The sequence below is a fragment of the Chinchilla lanigera genome, unplaced genomic scaffold (genome assembly GCF_000276665.1).
Source record: "Chinchilla lanigera isolate Chin_1 unplaced genomic scaffold, ChiLan1.0 scaffold00088, whole genome shotgun sequence".
NCBI classification, from domain to species: domain Eukaryota; kingdom Metazoa; phylum Chordata; class Mammalia; order Rodentia; family Chinchillidae; genus Chinchilla; species Chinchilla lanigera.
In genome coordinates, this window is record NW_004955489.1 from 2378405 (window position 1) to 2397046 (window position 18642).

An 18642-nucleotide genomic window follows, 5' to 3' on the forward strand; every position below is an offset into this window, starting at 1 on the left:
CCACCACACCCAGTCTCACAATGTACTTTAGAAACCACAAGTTCTGAAGAGTCTTAGGGCAAGAACTGCATTCACTCTGATTAACTGAGAATTTTCCAAATTTATATGGGCAAGAAACAATTTTTTTTAACTATTTATACCCCCCCCCTCCTAACACACCTATTAGAATTCTGAGGAACACTATTTTGTGATAGGAGTCTGGGAGATTTTTTTATTGTAGCAAAATGGCTGAAATAAAAACAGACCTCAGCAAAAAGAACTGAACTACTGATAGGTGAAACTACCTAGATGAAGCTCTGGAGTTACGTTGAGTGAAAACAGCCAGGGTCACAAAAGTTACACCCTGACTCCATTTAACACGTTTAAAATCAAAAAATTAGAAATGGAGACCAGGTCATCAGATGGTGGATGACAAAGCTTCAAAGTGCAACAGGGATCCACACGGTATTGGAAATGTGCTGCATCTTGGCCTGCAGCAGACACAGGGTCTTCCAGGGCAACACAACTGCACAGAACACACAAGGCTGAGGAGCAGAACCAGAGAAACCCGAGTGCATGGGGAAAGGCAGCAGTGTCGATGTCCTTGTAATGTCCCTGCACTACGTGGTGCTGCTGGAGTTCAGCACTGGGAAACTGAGCAAAGATAAGGAGACGTCTGTATGTGACTTCTTATATTTGAATGTGTGTAATTATTACACTATTTTTATAAATTTCAATCAAAACAAGGACAGCCAGGCGTGGCACACACCTGTAATCCAGCGCTCAGGAGGCTGAGAAAGGAGGATCACTTCAAGTTCGGGGCCAGCCTGGTACATAGTGAGTTCGAGGCCAGGCTGAACTGCATGGTGAGACCCTGTCTCATAAAAATCAGCAAATAAACAAAGGAATCAAAGCAGTCTGATCATGGGGTCACTGTACTCCTCCGTGGCCTAGTCCGCTGCTAAATTCACAGCGGATCGTGCTGCCTGGGTGGGCTGGGCTGGAGCGGTGGTCCCTGGGGCGTGGCTCTTCCCTGCACTGCATCCCCGCCATGACCTGAGTGGCTCTGCTCCACCACACCCTTCTACCAAGATATTCCCGCCTCACAGGCAGCTGACCATGGACTAAAACCCTGGAAACTGAGTCGGAAATAAGGCCCTCCTCCTTCAGGCTGCAGATGTCAGCACCGTGTCCCAGGAGGCTAACTTGCACTGCTCTATATTCTGGTGCCGTGTCTGCCTCCATCACTGCAGTGCTCAAGTGCAGCTTGCCAGTGCCTCTTCTAGCCACATCTCTGTCCCATCAGGTACTTCCAGCCTTCCTGTGTCCCACTTCCCTATTAAGCCACTTCCTACTGGTGTACAGCATACAGTCAAAACCCAAGAACACTATTTCATTCAAAGCTTTCTCAAGCCACACTTACTTTTAGCTGATGGGTGGTTTTGGGGTTTGCTGGAAGTGCTTGAATCTCTTTTTCTTTCAGTTCTTTGTTCACATGTTGTACAAATGGATCTAATTAAAAAATAAAGAGATTGGCACACTTCAGTCTAGTGGCAGGGTTCTCTGGTCTTCCCCAGGATGGCATGCCTATCTTCATGGTATCAACTCATTGGACTTTCCATCCGCTTTCCCCATCCACACCTTAAAATTTCAGGAAGGTTCATTTTCCCAAAACAGTTGTCTAAATATTACTTCAGACTCAAAAACCTTTGGAGAAACGTCTCAGCTTCAGGCACTCTAGACTGCACCTTCTCTGCAGTGTAACCTCTGCACTATCAACCCTCAAATCCTCTTCCCTCTATGTCTCCCCCTCCTCTGACCAAAACCTCCAGCCTCTCTTTCACCTCATTTTGCACATCTAAGTATTATCAGTGTAACGTCACCCCAACTCACGGCAGATACCCCACTGGTCAGGCGGTGCTGGCTCCCGTAAGAGGCTTCTTGAGTCCCCCCCACCTGGCTCACCTACCCTCCCAACACGCCTACACACAAGTATCAGCTCATCTAGTACACAGCAAGTTCCCCAGGGCAGGGTCCATGTCCCACTGATCTTGCATTAGAAGGTATCATGGCTGAGATCTAAACTGTTCCCCGACTCTGCTGTGCTCCGAGGCAGGGCTTCTGGGAGGTGGCTGGACCCTGGGGACCTCCTCCAAGATAAGCAGCTGAGTGTGCTGGTCGGGGGGAGTCTGGTTAGAGGTGGGGCGTGTGTGCCCTGGAGTGTGCGCCACCTCTCCCACCACATCAGTGGGGCGTGCGCGCACCTCTCCCTCCCTGGCTCCTCCTTTCCCCGCAAGGCTTCCCAAAGCAGCGTTCCTGGCCAGGCCCTCCCACCATGCTGTTTCTACATCTGCACGCACCAACCATGGACTAAGACTTCCAAAGCTGTGAGCGAAAGCAAGCCTCTTCTTCATGAAGGCAGTGTTGGACATTTTGTTCCAGCAATAGAAAAGTGACGAAGACGAAAGACACACTGAGCTAGAGATGGTGGTGTAATCCCAGCACTTGGGAGGCTGAGGCAGGGGGTCACTGTGAGCTCAAGGTCAGTCTGGGCTACATAATGAATTTAAGGCCAGCCCAAACTACACAGAAAGACCCTATCTGAAAAAAAAACAAAAAAAGAGACAGAAATTCTCATTATTAGGCCGGGCTGGCATGGTGGCACACATCTGTAATCCCAGCACCTAGGAGCCCAAGGCAAGAGGATTGCTGCAAGTTCAAGGGCAGCTTGGGCTATAAAGTAAGTTCAAGGCCAGCCTGAACTACACAGTGAAACCTTGTCTCAAAAGGACAAAAAAAAATTAAAAAAAAGAAAGAAAAGAAAAGAAAACTTCTTGACAGTGCACTGAATTTGCACAAGCTCCAGATGACAGCACCAGTGCGCTGTGCCTGTGCTGGCCACCAGCCATCCCTCCCAGGCTCGCTCATTAAGAAACAGCGAGGTCAGATGACTCGTTCAAGGATGCAAAAGGCAAAACTTGAAACGAAATGCACCCTGTGCTAAATAATCAAGAGCAAACAACACAATAAAACTTCCAAGGGCCTTCTTTCTATATAGGCAAAATATCCACATTTCTGGACAGTCCACTTCCTGATGTCTGCTCCAGGGTTTCCAAGTCTTGATGATCTTTGTGCTACAATTCTACAAACCCTGCCCACTCCTCCTTTCCTTGCGTAATAGCCAACCGAAGTGAAGGACCCAAACGAGTGGTGTAACTTCAGCGGCCTTAACAGCACAGCTGAACTGAGAAAGGCCACCGGAAGCAGGAAAGCAACAGGATGGAGAACAAGCTTCGTCTGACTCACACCCCCAGACACAGGCTGAGAACCGCCCGGAGCTGGCACAGCATCCGGAGGCCTTGTGCGACTGCCTGCCACTCCGACCCTCGCCCAGTGAACAGACCATGGGAGGCACGGGAGACAGGGAGGTATTCTGGCTTCTGAAACTGCCCCTTGTGGTGAGGACCACTTAGACTGCACTCTCCTGGGTATCATAAACCTGAGGATTAGTGCTCTAACAAGGAAGAACACGTAAGGCATAGAATGAAGATGGGAAGTATTTTCCCCTTTTCCTTTCTGTTCTGCTTGGGGAGAAAATCTGAAATTTGCCCTGGGCCCTGATTCTAGTAATGTGAGGCCTGGGGAGCTTGCCTCCCAACTACTTTTCTTAAACAGGTTATTCTCTCACATATCCCCTCCCCAGCCCTCACTGTAATGAAGGACACAAATCTCCTGCAGAAGTACTTTTCCCACCTCTAGATCCAGCCACTAAACTACTGTCCTCACTGCTGCTTATTCAACAGCAGGAGACTAAATGTGCATCAGTGTGCAACCCCTAGAGGCACCTGGCAGATTCAAGCAGCACCTTGTGAGACCTTTAAACAGGAGCCATCTCCAGCTTCCTCCTCAAGAAAATTGGTCTCCAGGCTGAAGAGTGACTCATGCTGTGCGTCCGTAAACTCGGTCGGCGGTTTCTGCGACGAGCCAGCAGGCTGCTCTTCTCCGCCACTTCCCTCAGGGTCACCAGGTATGGCCACATCTATAGTTTGGGCAAACATCTTGTAAAAGTATTTACTCATAAATAAATTTTCTACTGATACAGCCAAATACTTCAGCTTATGCCAAAACTGACGTTCAGGGCTATCATTTACTTTTACATAATAAACAATCTAGGTGGAAGACACAGATTTCAACATTAAGCTTGATCACTCCAATTGCTGACCCAGTGTGGGTGCTCATTTGGTCACCCTAGCTGGGCCACAGGGCCTGGACATTTGATCAAACATTTGAAATATTTCTATAGCGGTGGTTTTTTGTTTTGTTTTGTTTTTGTGGTGCTGGGATCAACCCAGGACCTCACACGGGGGCCAAATGCTCTACCACTAGCTACATCCCACTCCTTTTTACTTTGAGACAGGGTCTCACTAAGCTGCTAAATTATTCACGCTGGGCTAGAACTTATGATCCTCTTGCCTCAGCCTCTTGAGTAGCTGGGACTACAGGGATGTACCACCACCAGACTTGTGAGTGTGTTTTTAGGTAAGATTTACATTTAAATTGTAGACTCTGTAAAGCAGATTCTTCTCCTTAATGTGGCTGAAGGCTGACCTCCCTTAGCACAAGGGAGCCCTCCCAGCACGGTGCTGCTGAGCTCCGGCTGCAGCACAAGCTCCTCCTGAGACTTTGCCTGTGTTGGGACCTAAGTCTACAGCCTGCCTGCCTCTCTATCACTTCTCAACTTTCCAGGCCTCCATAATCACATGAGCCAACTGCTTTAACACATTTCTTCTCATATATACACATCTGATTAGTTCTGTTTCTCTGGAGAACACTAATACACCCAGTTCCAAGTCTAGGAACTTACTCTAATGTGATACATCAAAGTGTCCACAAGAAGATGTCTGCAGCAGCACTGATTATAAGAAATAAATGGAGAAAAAAATGAGCCAGGGTGATAGTGCAGGCCTGCAATCCCAGCGTTTGGAGGAGACTGAAGCAGGAGGATGCTGCAAGGCCCACCTGAACTATTTAGTGAGTTCAAGACTAGCCTGAACTATAACACAAGACCTTGTCTCAAAGAAAAAACTGAGATGCCTATCAATGGGATATTAAATAAATAACCACATATCACTTACAAGTGAATGCAACATAGTTGAGAAGCTAATGTAAGAAAGGTGTAGCGACACATACCTATAATCCCATACTTTGGAGGCTGAAGCAACAGGATTATCATGAGTTTAAGGCCAGCCTGGGCTATATAGTGATTTAGGCCAGCCTGAACTACATAGCAAGACTCTGCCTCAAAAAAACAAACAACAAAAACAAAACAAAACAGCTCCCTCAACAGACCTAATGTGATTACACAGCTATATTACAGACAGAGAAAAAGGCCCATGGCATATGACTAAAGAAAGAAGCAGCCAGGTATGGTGGCACATGCCTGTAGCCCCACCTCTGAGGTTGAGGTCAGAGGAACACCAAGAGTTCAAGGCTGGCCTGGATTATAAAGTGAACTCAAGGTCAGGACAGCTTGAACTGCATAGAGATCCTGTCTCAAATAAATGAGTAAATAAATAAATAAGTAAATAAACAAAATAGTTATAGAAATGTATGACCATTATACACATATGCACAACACATATCCATAAAAACACAGGTTGGAAAAGTTATGGATACAATGTCAAAAATGTTGATAAGTTTCTGAGTGGTGGAGATACATGTTGACCACAACACTCTTTAAATTTCTGCTGTAAATATGTATTGCTTTTATAATCAAAAAATGTTTCCATTTAAAATACAAAAAAGCAATGAAAACCAACTGAAACCAACAAACAAATCCTAAATCTGAGCCAATGAAAGTGATCAATTAAAATACTAACCATGGCATTTGATAAATTACAGGAAAAAAAAGGAGGCTGTAAGGAAAACAGGCACAAAAACAGTAAAATGTAAAGTTACCCAGGTATATTGAGACAGTAGACTACTACCCAACAATAAAAAGGATGGAGGCCGGGCGTGGTGGCGCATGTCTACAATCCCAGCACTTGAGAGGCTGAGGCAGGAGGATCGTTGGGAGTTCCAGACCAGCCTGGGCTACAAAGTGAGCTCCAGGCCAGCCTGAACTGCATAGCGAGACCCTGTCTCAAAAAGACAGAAAAAAATGGATGGAACTACTAAGACATAGGCATGGGCGAATCACAGTAACTCAAGAACGTAAGATGGACCCAGGAAGGTTCGTATGCTGTGACTCCATTTGTAGGAATTTCTAGAATAGGTAAATCTATACTGACAGAATTCAGGTCAGCGGTAGCCTGAGGTCAAGGATGGGGACCTGATAGCTTCAACATCTTATCTCTAACTATTCCACGCAAATGCATTTTTATGTCTACACCCATCAAACCTGGTCTCCCTAAGGAAGGAGTAGAACCTTTCCAATAAAGCAACATGCTACAATGCCAGGGCTATGTTCTTCCTGTGTCAGGGAGTCTTTCATCAGGATGGATGAAGTCCTGAAGCAGTTAGCAAAAATGGTATTTCTTAATTTTTCTGGTGAGAGGGTCCTGTGTTTTCCTTGAGTCCCAACATATACTCAAGTCCCATGTAAGTTAAATCCCTGCTTTGGATCCACGTGCTCACACCGAATCACACAACACAGGGGCTGTGTGAACCCCAAGATACTTACTCTCCTTCATCTCCGCCGACTCTGCTGCTGTCTCTTCCTCCACAAAGGAGTCGCTACTCACATCTTCTTTATTCATTTCTGCATCATGAACACTACCTTCTTCCTCCTCCTCCTCCTCTTCCTCCTCCTCTTCCTCAGAAGCATTCTTTAATGTAGCAAGTAGTTTGTGGTACCCAGAAACTTGCTCTGGTTCACTCTCTGATTCACTTTCAGAATTTGAAGTATCTGAACTTTCTGACTAAAAGGAAAATTTTTAAACAAAAATTCTTATCTTTCTCATTATCACCCTAGTACTTATCATAAGGCTAAGAGGTTCCGACTTTACTAAATAAAACTTAGCTTCCCACAAATATACAAGCTTACCTATTATTTATTTGTTTGTCTTTTTGAGACAGGGTATCGCTATGCAGCCCTGGCTGGCCTCAAACTCACAACGATCCTCCTGCCTCAGCCTCCCAGGTGCTGGGATCACAGACATGTGCTGCCACGCCGGGCAAGCTTATCTGCTTAATCAAGTCTGGCACCAAATTTACTCAGAATGGCTAATCTAGTCATGATTGTAGAAGCTCTTATATTCTCTGAACCACTAATGGAAAGAAAAGTTTTAAAAGACTTGTAAAATACAAAACTTTAGGTTAGAAGGAAATTTAACTTATGTCCCAGACATTAGGTTACCTGTTTAAAGGAGCAACAGGAAAATCACAAAACCACAACAAAAAATGTACTTTCTTTAGATTTGTTGTATGGTGATAGGACCTTTGTTCATTCAGCATCATACTTGTGACCCTTTTTATGGTAAGCAAAAAACTCCTTAGAGTTACCTGATGGTCCTCTGGTAAGTCTTTCTAACAAGACCTAAAAGGCTAGACTCTTGGGACAGTTTTCAACTCTGGCTTCTGTATTACTTATTACAATGGCATTTTTATAGACATATCCCCTAAAAACTAAGCAACATTACTGATGTAATAGCTTGCATATAAAATTGGAAAGAGTAGAAGTGTAGTCAACCTTCATTATACCACACATAATCTTAAAGGTAACAGCCCAGACCGAACTATTACAAAGAAAGTATAAAGCATTACCAGTTGGCAAATCTGCGGTTTTGCTTCCTTTCCAGAAACCCTGAGAAGAAAGAGGTAACATTAAATTCTAACTACTAATTTGTACCAATTAGGGAAAGGTCTAATGACACAATTTGAAAGGAAAAGGGCCGTATATACCACTGTAAGTATACGGTAACCACAGTTATGTAAAAGCTACCTATGCACTTGGAGGTTGCAAAGTATGACAAACGGACAATAGGCAAATGGGAAATGTAACGATGTGACATGAGAAACGCGGTACCTAGTAACTGGCGCTCATGGGAAAGAACACAACACGGCAAATAAAGGACTGAAGTTTTTACCGACCTGCTTGATTAGAACGTCTATATGCAGACAAACAGCCCAAAGTGGTAAATGAGCATTAAATCATAACAGCTAGGCGTGGTGCCGCACACATTGTAATACAGCACTTTGGGAGGCTGAGGCAGAAGAATCCCAAGTTAGAACCCAGCCTGGGCAACTCAGACACTCAGCGAGATCCTGTCCCCAAAATTAAACAAAGTAAAAATAATTAAAAAAAAAAAAGGCTGCGGATGCAGTGCAGTGTGAAGGCCCTGGATTCGATCCCCAGTACCTTCCCCGAATCGTAACTGATCCCCGACATTGCCTGGGGTCCCTACAATTGCCAGGACGTCTGCTTCACTGCTGAAACTGGATCCAAGAGAGATGTCGAAGCTCTCAACCAATTATTTGAAAACACGAAAACCTGAGACAACCTGAGGTGCTCTCCGATCAAACACAAACTTGCCCCGCGCCAGCGTCCAGCCCGAGGCTTCGGCCGCTTCCCGCGGACGCCGCCGACTCGGAGCCGGCACCGCGCCGACCTCCCCGCACCTGTCGTGGAAAGGGTGCTCCTCCCCGAAGTCCCGGAGATGCTTCTTCTGCTTTTTCGTCAGAGTACTGAGCAGCTGGCTCCGGCCCGCGCGCTTGCCCATGGCAACTGCCGCCGAGCTCGCCCGGCAGCGGCTCCCGGAAGTGGTTCTGTCAACAAGCGCACGTCGGCGCCACGGCGGCGCTTTACGGCGGGGCGCGATGCCGAAAAGCACACTCGCCGTACCTCGCCGCGTACGACCGCCTACGTGCTGTTTGGGCGCGCTGACCCGAGGCTTCGCTGCGCGGCGAACTGGGAGTTGCTGGTATTTTAGTTCGTATATGGCTGGGCCTGCGTAAATGTGTAGTGGCACAAATGTGTGGATGCAGTGACTTTATATTACACCGTCCATGAATGTTTTCATTCTTACATATATTGGTACAGCTTATTTTTTATTTTTCACTTGTTTTTTTCCTAATTGGTACACTTTAGACATACATAATGGTAACATTCATCATAGGGAATTTCTACCTGACCGTGATATATTTTGCTTCCTCTTTTTTCCGATTCCAGTCCCTTCAATCCCTCCTCTTCCTTATTTACAAAAGCTTTGTTTCCATTCTTTTCTTTCTATACTTTTTTTCCATCTCCCATCCTTCCTCCCGCCCCTTCCACTGTCCCATTTGAACATTTTCTTCCCACTTCCCCATATCTGTTAGTCATTTAGGTGCTGTTTACATTTTCACTTTCTTGCACCAGAGAAACAACTCGTTGTTTAACATGTGTATCCTATTTATTTCAGTTAAAAGAGTATGGTCTCAAGGTGCATCCATTTAGCTGTAAATGTCTCAAGCTTATCTTCACAGCAGAGTAGTACTCCATTGTATGTATATATAAAAAAAAAACCCTACATCTACTTTATGCAGTAATTGGTTGATGGACATTTGGGCTGTTTCCGAGACTTAGTTATTACAAACTATGACGCTATAAACATGGGTGTGCGTACATCACTGCGGTATGATGTTGAGCATTTTTAAATATATTTATTTGCCATTTCTGCTTCTTGATTTGAGGAGTGCCTACTCATTTCAGATGACTTTCTGGATTGGTTCTTTAAATTTGGGGGTTCTGATTGTTTTTTAGTTCTTTATACATTCTAGATATTAGTCCTTTGTCCGAGGAACAGGCAGCAAAATTTTTCCCACTCTGTGGGTTGTCCCTTCACTCTGTTGGTTTCTCTTGCTGTGCAAAAGCTTTTTAATAAGATAAGGTCACATTTGTTGATTCTTCGTACTTCTTGTGTGATTGGGGTTTTATTCATAAAGTCTTTGCCTACACCAGTGTCTTCAAGAGTTCTACCTATTCTATCTTCCAGCAGGTTTAGTGTTTCAGGTTTAGTGTTTCAGGTTTAGTGTTTTAGTGCTTTAATGTTTAAATCGTCAATCCATTTTGATTTCAGTTTAGCGCGTGGTGAAAGGTACGGGTCTATTTTGATCTTCAGCCTGTGGAAAGCCAGTTTTTCCAGCACCATTTATTAAAGAGGTGATCTTTTCTCCAGTGAAGGCGCGTGGCCCCTTGCGAAAGATAAGGCGGCTGAGTGTGTCTGGAGGTGTGTCTGCGTCTTCTCATCTGCTCCAGTGTTCCTCAGGCCTGTTTTTCTGACAGTCCCATGCTATCTTTATTGTGACAGCTCTGCAGTATAATTTCGAGTCAAGGACTGTGATGACTCTGAGTCGCCTTTGTTGCCTAGAATTGCTTTTGCTCTTCTAGGTCTCTTCTGGTTCCAAATTAATTTTACAGTTGTTTTTATTAAATCTGTGAGATATGCTGTTGGTATTTTCATTGGGATTGCATCAAATCTGTGGAACAGTTTTGGGAGTATGGCCATTTTCACTATATTTTTTCTGATATCCTTTTTGATATCGTTTTACAGAGTACTGTAGTTTTCAATGTAAAGGTCCTTTACTTCCTTTGTTAGATTGTTTCCTAGGTATTTCATTTTTTTGGATGCTATTGTGAAAGGTGTTGTTTCTCTGATTTCTCTCACTTTTTGCTATTTGTATATAGGTGTGTTATTGACTTTTGGGTGTTGACTTTGTATCCAGCTATTCTACTGAATTTGGCTAGTACAGTGAAAAGTATTTCGGTGGAGTTTTTGGGGTCTTCTATGTAGAGTATCATGTCATCTGCAAATAATGATAACTTCTTCCTTCCCTACCCTTACTGTTTTTACTTCTTACTCTTGTCTATTTACTCTGGCTAATGTTTCCAGAACTAAATTGAATAACGGTGTTGGAAAAAAAATAAAAAGAATAAGTGTTGACAGCGAAATCCTTGTTTGGTTCCTGACTTTAGACTGAAAGCTTTCAGTTTTTGTCCATTTAGTATGATGTTGGGTATTGGTTTGTCATAGATGGCTTTTATCAGATTGAGATAAAGACCATCTATTCCACTTTTCTGCAGGGTTTTTAAAATTATGAGTGGGTGTTGGACTTTGTCAAATGCTTTTTCTGCATCTATTGAGATGAGCGTATGGTTTTTGTTCTTGGCTCTGTTAATATGGTGTATTATATTTACTGATTTGCATCATCCCGGCACCCCTAGGATGACTGCTACTGGAGTCATGTTGGTCATGTTGTATAATCTTCTTGATGATTTGCTGCATTCTGTTTGCTCATATCTCTTGAGAACTTTTACATCTATATTCATTAGGGAAATTGGTGTGTAATTCTCTTTTTTGATCAGATTTTTCTCTGGTATAGGTATCGTGGTAATGCTTGCTTCCAGGAATGAGTTTGGGAGTATTGCTTCCCTTTTGAATTCATTAAAGATTTTGAAAAGTAGCAGCATTGGGTCTACTCTAAATTTCTTATAAAATGCAGCAATGACTCTGTCAGGACCTACATTTTTCTTTGTTGGTAGGTTTTTAGTTATAGCTTCAATATTATTGACTGATACTGGTTTATTACATTATTTTATTGTAATAAACAATTATAATATTACAATTTTATTACAATATTTATAGCTTCTTGATTCAGCTTTGGTAATTCATATATATCTAGGAATCTGTCCATTTCTTCTATATTCTCTGTCTTATTAGAATATAGATTCTTGGGGCCAGGGATATAGCTCAGTGGCACAGTACCTGCCTGGCAAGCACAAGGTCCTGAGTGTGATTCCTGGTACAAAAAAAAAAATAGAATATAGGTTCTCGAATTAGGTGTTGATGATCTTCTGGTGTTAAGCAGGATCTGTTTTTATTTCACCCTTTTCATTCCTAATTGCATGAATTTCAGTCTTTTTTTCCCTTTTTTGATATAATTGGCTAAGGGCTTGTCAATTTTATTTAATCTATTAAAGAACTAACTCTTACATTCACTGATTCTTTGTATTGCTCTCTCCTCCTCCTCCTCCTCCTTCTGGTACTGGGAATCTAACTCAGGACCTTGCACTTGCTAGCCAGATGCTGTGCCACTGAGCTATCTCCCCAGCCCTTTTTTTTTTTTTTTTTTTTTGCTAGCCAGATGCTGTGCCACTGAGCTATCTCCCCAGCCCTTTTTTTTTTTTTTTTTTGAGACAGCGTCTTGCTTTGTAGTCCAGGTTGCCCTTAAATTTATTATGTAGCCCAGCCTGGCCTCAAAGTCACGGTGATCCTCCTGCCTCAGCCTCCTGAGTACTGGGATTGAAGGCATGTGCCACCATGCCCAACTTGTATTGTTTTCTTAGTCTCAATTGCATTATTTTCTGCTCTGATCTTTATAATTTCCTTTGTTGTATGAGCTTTGGGCTTGACTTGTTTTCCTTTTCTAGAATTTTGAGGGTCAACGTTAGGTTGTTTATTTGAACTCACTGTTTTTCTGATATGGGAATTCACTGCTATGTATGTGCCTTATAGGACTGCTTTCATTGTGTCCCATAAGATCTGGTATGTTGTATTGGCATTATCATTTAATTGTAAAAACTCTGTAATTTCTTTTTAATTTCATCTGTGACCCATTGGTTGTTCAGGAGGGTGTTATTTAATTTCCATGTGTATATGAAGTGTTGGTGGTTTCTTTTATCATTTATTTCCAGTTTCATTGCACTATGGTCTGATATTATGCATGGGATAATTTCAGTTCTTTTGCATTTGCTTAATTATGTTTTATGAGCTAGTATATGGTCTATTTTGGAGAACATCCAGTGTGCAGCTGAAGAATGTATATTTTGATGTTGTGGGGTAGAACACCCTGTAGACATCTATTAAATCTAATTGTTCAGTGCTGGGGATTTACCTCAGCGGCACAGCGCCTGCCTGGCAAGCGCAAGGTTGTGAGTTTGATTCCTGGTACCAGAAAAAAAAAAAAAAAATCTAATTGTTCAAAAGTTTGGGTCAGTTCTGATATTTCTTTGTTGATTTTTTTCAGTTGATCTGTCTATTTGTGACACTGGAGTATTTAAGACCCCTGTTACAATTGTATTAGTGCTTATCTGATTTTTCATGTTCATTAATATTTGTTTTACATAGTTGAGTGTGCTGGCATTTGGTGCATATATGTTTGTGATTGTTATCTCTTTCTCTTGGATTGTTCTCATTACCAGGATGTAGTGACCTTCTTTGTGTCTCTTAATCAGTCTTGGCTTGAAATCCACTTTGCCTTCAAATAGAGTAGCTACTCCTGCTTTCTTCTGGGTTGCTGTCATATGGAGTACTGTTTTCCACCCTTTGACTTTCAGTCTATAAATTTGCTTGGGAATTAAATGTGTTTTTTGTATGTAGCAGATCATTGGATCTTGCTTCTTGATCCACTCTTACATTCTGGTTCTTTCTTTTTTTTTTTGGCACTTTTAAAAAATTGTATCAGTACAGTTTGGATATATGTAAGGATAACATTCATCATAGAAAATTTGTACCAGTCTGTTTCTTTTGATTGGTGAATTGATACCATTTACATTGATGGTCATGACTGATATGTATTGACTTATCCTTCTGATCTTATATTGGTTCCCTTCTCTTTTTTCTCTCTGTTTAATTACTTGCCTGGCCTGGTAGATTCATTCTGTCAGAGCTCATGGAATACTAACTCTCATTATCTCTTCTTAGAATGTCCTTCAGAGCATTTTGGAGTGCTGATTTCATGGTCATGAATTTCTTCAGCTGTTATTTGTCATGAACATCTTATTTCTCCATCAATTTTGAAAGATAATTGTCTTGGCTTCTTTTCTCTTGTTGCTGAGACAAAATACCCAACACTCAAATAAAGAGGGAAAGGTTTATTTAGCTCAGTTTGTGGCGGTTTCAGTCCATACTTGCTTGCCTCCAAGGCAGAATGGCCCATGGCAGAGGGCAACAGTTCATGGTCATGGGAGACAGCAAGTGTAGCAAGAGAAAAAAAGGAGGAATAGCAGAAGCAAGCCTCTTTCACTCCCTTATACTGTATCCTGCCTCCCACCCTAGGGTGGGTATAGCACGCACACCCAAAATCCCAGCATTGAACCATGAGTCAATCAAAAACTCTAGAAGCTCCCCATGACTGCATGAGACTGTGGGGACATCTAGACACCAGCCATAACAATAGTTTTGTGTGGTACATCAGTCTGTAGGGTTTGAAATAATTTCACTCCAACTTTTCTTTGACAGAAGAATTTGTGTTGAGAAGTTTGCTGTGATTCTGATGGGCTTTCCTTTATAGATGATTTATTTTTTTTCTCTGACAGCTGTTAATAGTCTGTTCTTGCATTGAATTTCTGGAATATTGACTATTTTATGCCTTAGTGTAGTTTTTGTGTGTGTGTGTGTGTGTGTGTGTGTGTGTGTTTTACCATGGCTAATTGTTGTTCTATGCACCCTCACTTATCTGTATGTCAAATTCTTTTTCCATACTTGGGAAGTTTTCTGCCACTACTTCTGTGAACAGGTGTTTTTTTTTTTTTTTATGTTGCTTGCAATATCTCCTGCTTTTTCATTGATTGTGATCTATCTTATGTTATTCTTCTTTGAATAGCAGCTGTTGGATTGAGTTTTCATGGTCTCTTACTATTTCTAAGAAATCTTTCTTTTCACGATCACTAATTGCAATCCTGTCTTTTATCTATATCTGATATTCTGGCCTCACACTGGCTCATTCTGCTGCATATACTTTCAATGGAATTTTTAATCTCTGGATATCTGTTTGAATCTGTTTGATGGATTCCATTTCTTTCCTATGTTGTGTATTCATGATTTCTATCATTTTCCTAAACTTCTCTATTTTTATCTGTATCTGCTCTAGAGTCACTACGCATGTCTTTCATTATTGTCACATCTGTATCAGTGTTTTACTAGAGAAACAGCTATAACACAAGATATACAAATGTATAAGAGTTTAAAAGATTGGCTTCCAATGGCCACTCACAGAGTCAGATGAAGAAGAGTGGGGTCTGTCTGCATAGTGGAGAAGGATTCAGTCCAAGGTCTGGAGCTCAGGGCAGTGTCCCATGCAAGTGCCTATCAGGAGGCCAATGGACCTGCAATGGAAGGCTGAAGAGTTTACAGCAGAAAGCTGAAGGACCTGCACTGGAAGCTGAAGAGTCTACACTGGAAGCCAGGAAATGATGTCCAAGGTAAAGGTGAAGACTGGAGCTCCTGCCAAGAAATAGAAGGTGATCTTCTCTTCCACATTTCTCTTATACCATCCAGGTGATAAGCTACCCTACAGTGGGTCTTCTACACCCTAGGGTATGGAATTGCTGAGTTGATTTACTTAAGTTTCTCTTAACTAAACTTCTTAAACTGACACAACCACTCAACCATCACACCATCTCTTAGTTATCTGAGAAATTATTTCTGATTCGATTTTTTCCAGAGCCTCATTCATCTGCTTTGTTACTTCTACTGTTACCACTTCTGAGAGTCCAGGTGGGTGGGTTTCTAATTGCTCTTCCTCTTTGTCCCCTGGGTTTGCCTTTGGTAAGCTGAAGTCTGGATTGCATCTTGCTTAAGCAACTTCTCATTTTCTGTTGTTTTTAGTTCACTTCCTGGGTTGATGCCTATAATTGCTTATGGCAGGTAACTTTATTGCTAGTATTTAGAACACTTAGATAATGACTGAGTTCAATTCCTGGTAATTAAAAAAAAAAAAAAAAAAGAAGTTGCTATCTATTTGGCCTATCCCCTGTTTCTTTGGCACTAGCCTATAATATTGTTTATGATCCTGAAGCAATTTTAGTCTTGGCATGCCAGGAAGAACAACTGAATAGAATAATTATGTCAACAATTATTAGAACAATTATGTAAGATAATCAGCAATAATAATAGTATCGAATACAGCTTTAAAAATGACAAACTGTGGTATTAATTTGCCACTTTTAATCACATAAACTAGATTTATCATTTTAATTTTTTTTGATACTGGGAATTGAACTCAGGACCTTGCACTTGCCAGGTAGGTGCTTGTGCCACTGAGCTATATCCCCAGCCCCAAGATTTATGGTTTTATAAAAAAAATCTAAAAGCAAAAAATTATGTTAGGTAAATATTGCCCTCACTATGGTGATTTTACCTTCAGGGGAGAAAATTTTAAAGGATTAAGGGGAAAAATAGAGAAAGAGAAGAAGAGTAAGAGATTAGGAGCAAGGGTGGAGGACAAAGGAAAATTATGTGTTGCCTGAAAAACACAAGGTCCTGAGTTCGATTCCTGGTACCAAAAAAAAAAAAAGAAAGAAAAGAAAAAGGAAAATTATGTGAACTTTGGGAAACTGGTGAAGAACAAAGGAAGGAAACAGAGAAGAAAGAAAGCAAGAAAAGAACAACAACACTAGACATAAACTGGGTGTACTGGTCACACCTTTAATCCCAGCACTTGGGAGGGTGAGCCAGGAGGATCACTGTGAGTTCGAGGACAGCCTGGGCTCCATAGTGGTTTTAAGGCCAGCCTGAACTGCATAATGAGACCCTGTCTCAAAAAAAAACTTAGACATGATGTTCATAGTCATATAAAAACATGAGCAAACAATCAGAAAAAAAGGAAGCAAAACAAAACAAAAAAACAGGAAAGAAAAAGAAAAGGAGAAAAAAATGTCCACTTTAGGGTATATCTCTGCTGTCATTGGTAGACATAGTGGGCAGATAGAGCCCAGGTCCACGCTGACAAATCCCAGCATGCCAGCTGTACATTTATGGTGGGGTACTGAATAATTCCAGGAAGCTTGCACCTTTAGTTCCACTGGTTCAGGCTGGTTTCTGCTGTGAGGCTGGAACTGGATTTGTTCAGGCTGAAATACTCCATGTGCCTCCTGCCAGTTTAAAACTCAGTTCCCTGACCTCCTGCCATCTTGAACTTGGTTCCACCTCACCCTGAAACTGGGAGCCACTAGATGGAGCCAGCCTGCAGCTGCTCTGGATTCTGAGTTCAGTTGGCCCCTTTCTGAGATGGCTGCTAGCCAGTTGCCCTCTCCAGGGGACATCTGGACCTGAATAACTCACCAGCCACTGCAATCCGCTGTGCCCACTGCTCCATTCTGTTGATGTGATTCTCTATGGAGGACTCTGGAGTCACCAGTAGTCACTGTGCATCTGAAGGTTTGAGCCACCCCTCCCACACAGTGAGTCAGGGCTCAGGAAGAAAGGGCTGCCCGCCACCTCCTTCTTCTTTGCTGAAATCCCTCTCTCACCTTCCCTGTGGGCTTTGATTCTTACTTCAGACGGTTTCTAGGTCCCAGGGACTCTTGCCTCCTTCCTTCCTCACATTACTATATTCTAGCATCAGGACACCAAATCTCAGAGAAACTGTTTTTCTGCTGTTTACCACTCCACCATCTTCATATTATACTATTTTTAAAATGTCTACCAAACTAGATGCAGTGGAGAACACCTGTAATTCCTGCACTCTGAGAGGCTGAGGCAGGAGGATCCCAAGTCCTAACCCAGCCTGCGCAACCTAGGGATTTAGCAAAACCCTGACTCAAAATTTAAAAAATAAAAATTTAAAAGGCAGGAGGGGCTGGAACTACAGCTCCTAGTGAAGTCCCTGGCTCCCATCCCTAGTAACACACAAAGAAGTAGTATCTACCAACATTTAAGGGAACTGGCATATCTCATTTCATCACAACTGTCTATGAATAGGTTTTGTTAATAAGCCTACTGTGGTCAGTGTAGAAATAGAGAAATTACACACCAGCCCAAGAGGAGATGAACCTGAGTGTGGTGGCTCACACCTGTAATCCCAGCTCTTGGAAGACTGAGGCAGGATTACCATGAGTTCTAGGCCAGCCTGGGCTACATAGTGAAACCTTGTCTCAAAAAAAAAAAACAAAAAAACAAAAATAACAAAAAAGAGGAGATGAAGGCCTACCTTTGTTTAATACAGCCAGTTCTTACACCTGAGGGTCTCCATCTGTGTGTTGCATCAAGTACTGGGCCTAAAGCCCGAGATTGTGGCCCACACCCCACCTCTACATGTTCTGTGCATATTGGTAGAGCCCCCGAAAACAAATCTCCCCGGATGTTCCGCATTTGACAAAAACGTAAGACGATCTTAGAGAACACAGTGTAAGTAACCCCAGTGTCAAAACTGAGCTCAGGCAAAGGGGATTAGCAAATTGAATCAGGTGGTAACTTTTAAGTGGGTGGCTCTTAATGTGTGTGTGAATAGTAACCTAAATAGTGGCTAGGGATTTAGCTCCGGGGTGAGGCAGAGCTCTTGCCTAGCAGATGCAAGGCCCTGGGTTCATCCCCACCACCACCACACACACACACACACACACACACACAAAACAAACTAAAACTAAAGAAAATAAAGAGCAAAAAGGAAAACAGAATAGGACTCCATACTTCAGGGATATGCAGCAGTGTACAGGCTGCTTGAGATCACAGGATAAACGGAATAAAAGATTTCCCCTAAAATATTATAAAATTTTTATAATGTCATGTTCTATAAAAACAAAGTACTGCCGGGTGTGGTGATGCAAGCCTATAATCCCAGCACTTGGGAGGCTGAGGCAGGAGGATCATTGCAAGTTGTAGCCTGGGCTACAAAATGAGCTCAAACCCAGCCTGAACTACATAGTGAGACCCTGTCTCAAAAAGACAAAAAAAAAAAAGTATATAT

The 18642-nt window shown here is 42.4% G+C and overlaps 1 protein-coding gene and 1 long non-coding RNA gene across 2 annotated transcripts in view; one reads left to right on the forward strand and one right to left on the reverse strand.

Annotated features, from left to right (window-relative positions):
• Diexf (digestive organ expansion factor homolog (zebrafish)) overlaps positions 1 to 8758 on the reverse strand; it is a 24873-nt gene extending 16115 nt beyond the window's left edge. Inside the window, exons 1-5 of the mRNA XM_005404524.2 lie at positions 8599 to 8758; positions 7744 to 7783; positions 6662 to 6899; positions 3845 to 4018; positions 1403 to 1491 (exon numbers count right to left, since the gene is read on the reverse strand). Of these exons, the coding sequence (XP_005404581.1) occupies positions 1403 to 1491; positions 3845 to 4018; positions 6662 to 6899; positions 7744 to 7783; positions 8599 to 8699 (642 nt within the window). The 5' untranslated portion in view covers positions 8700 to 8758. The remainder of the gene's footprint in view (positions 1 to 1402; positions 1492 to 3844; positions 4019 to 6661; positions 6900 to 7743; positions 7784 to 8598) is intronic.
• Positions 8759 to 14850: 6092 nt separating this feature from the next.
• The window catches only part of LOC106146656, a 5297-nt gene continuing 1505 nt past the window's right edge, over positions 14851 to 18642 (forward strand). The window contains exon 1 of the long non-coding RNA XR_001231190.1: positions 14851 to 15196. This is a non-coding gene — a long non-coding RNA (uncharacterized LOC106146656). The remainder of the gene's footprint in view (positions 15197 to 18642) is intronic.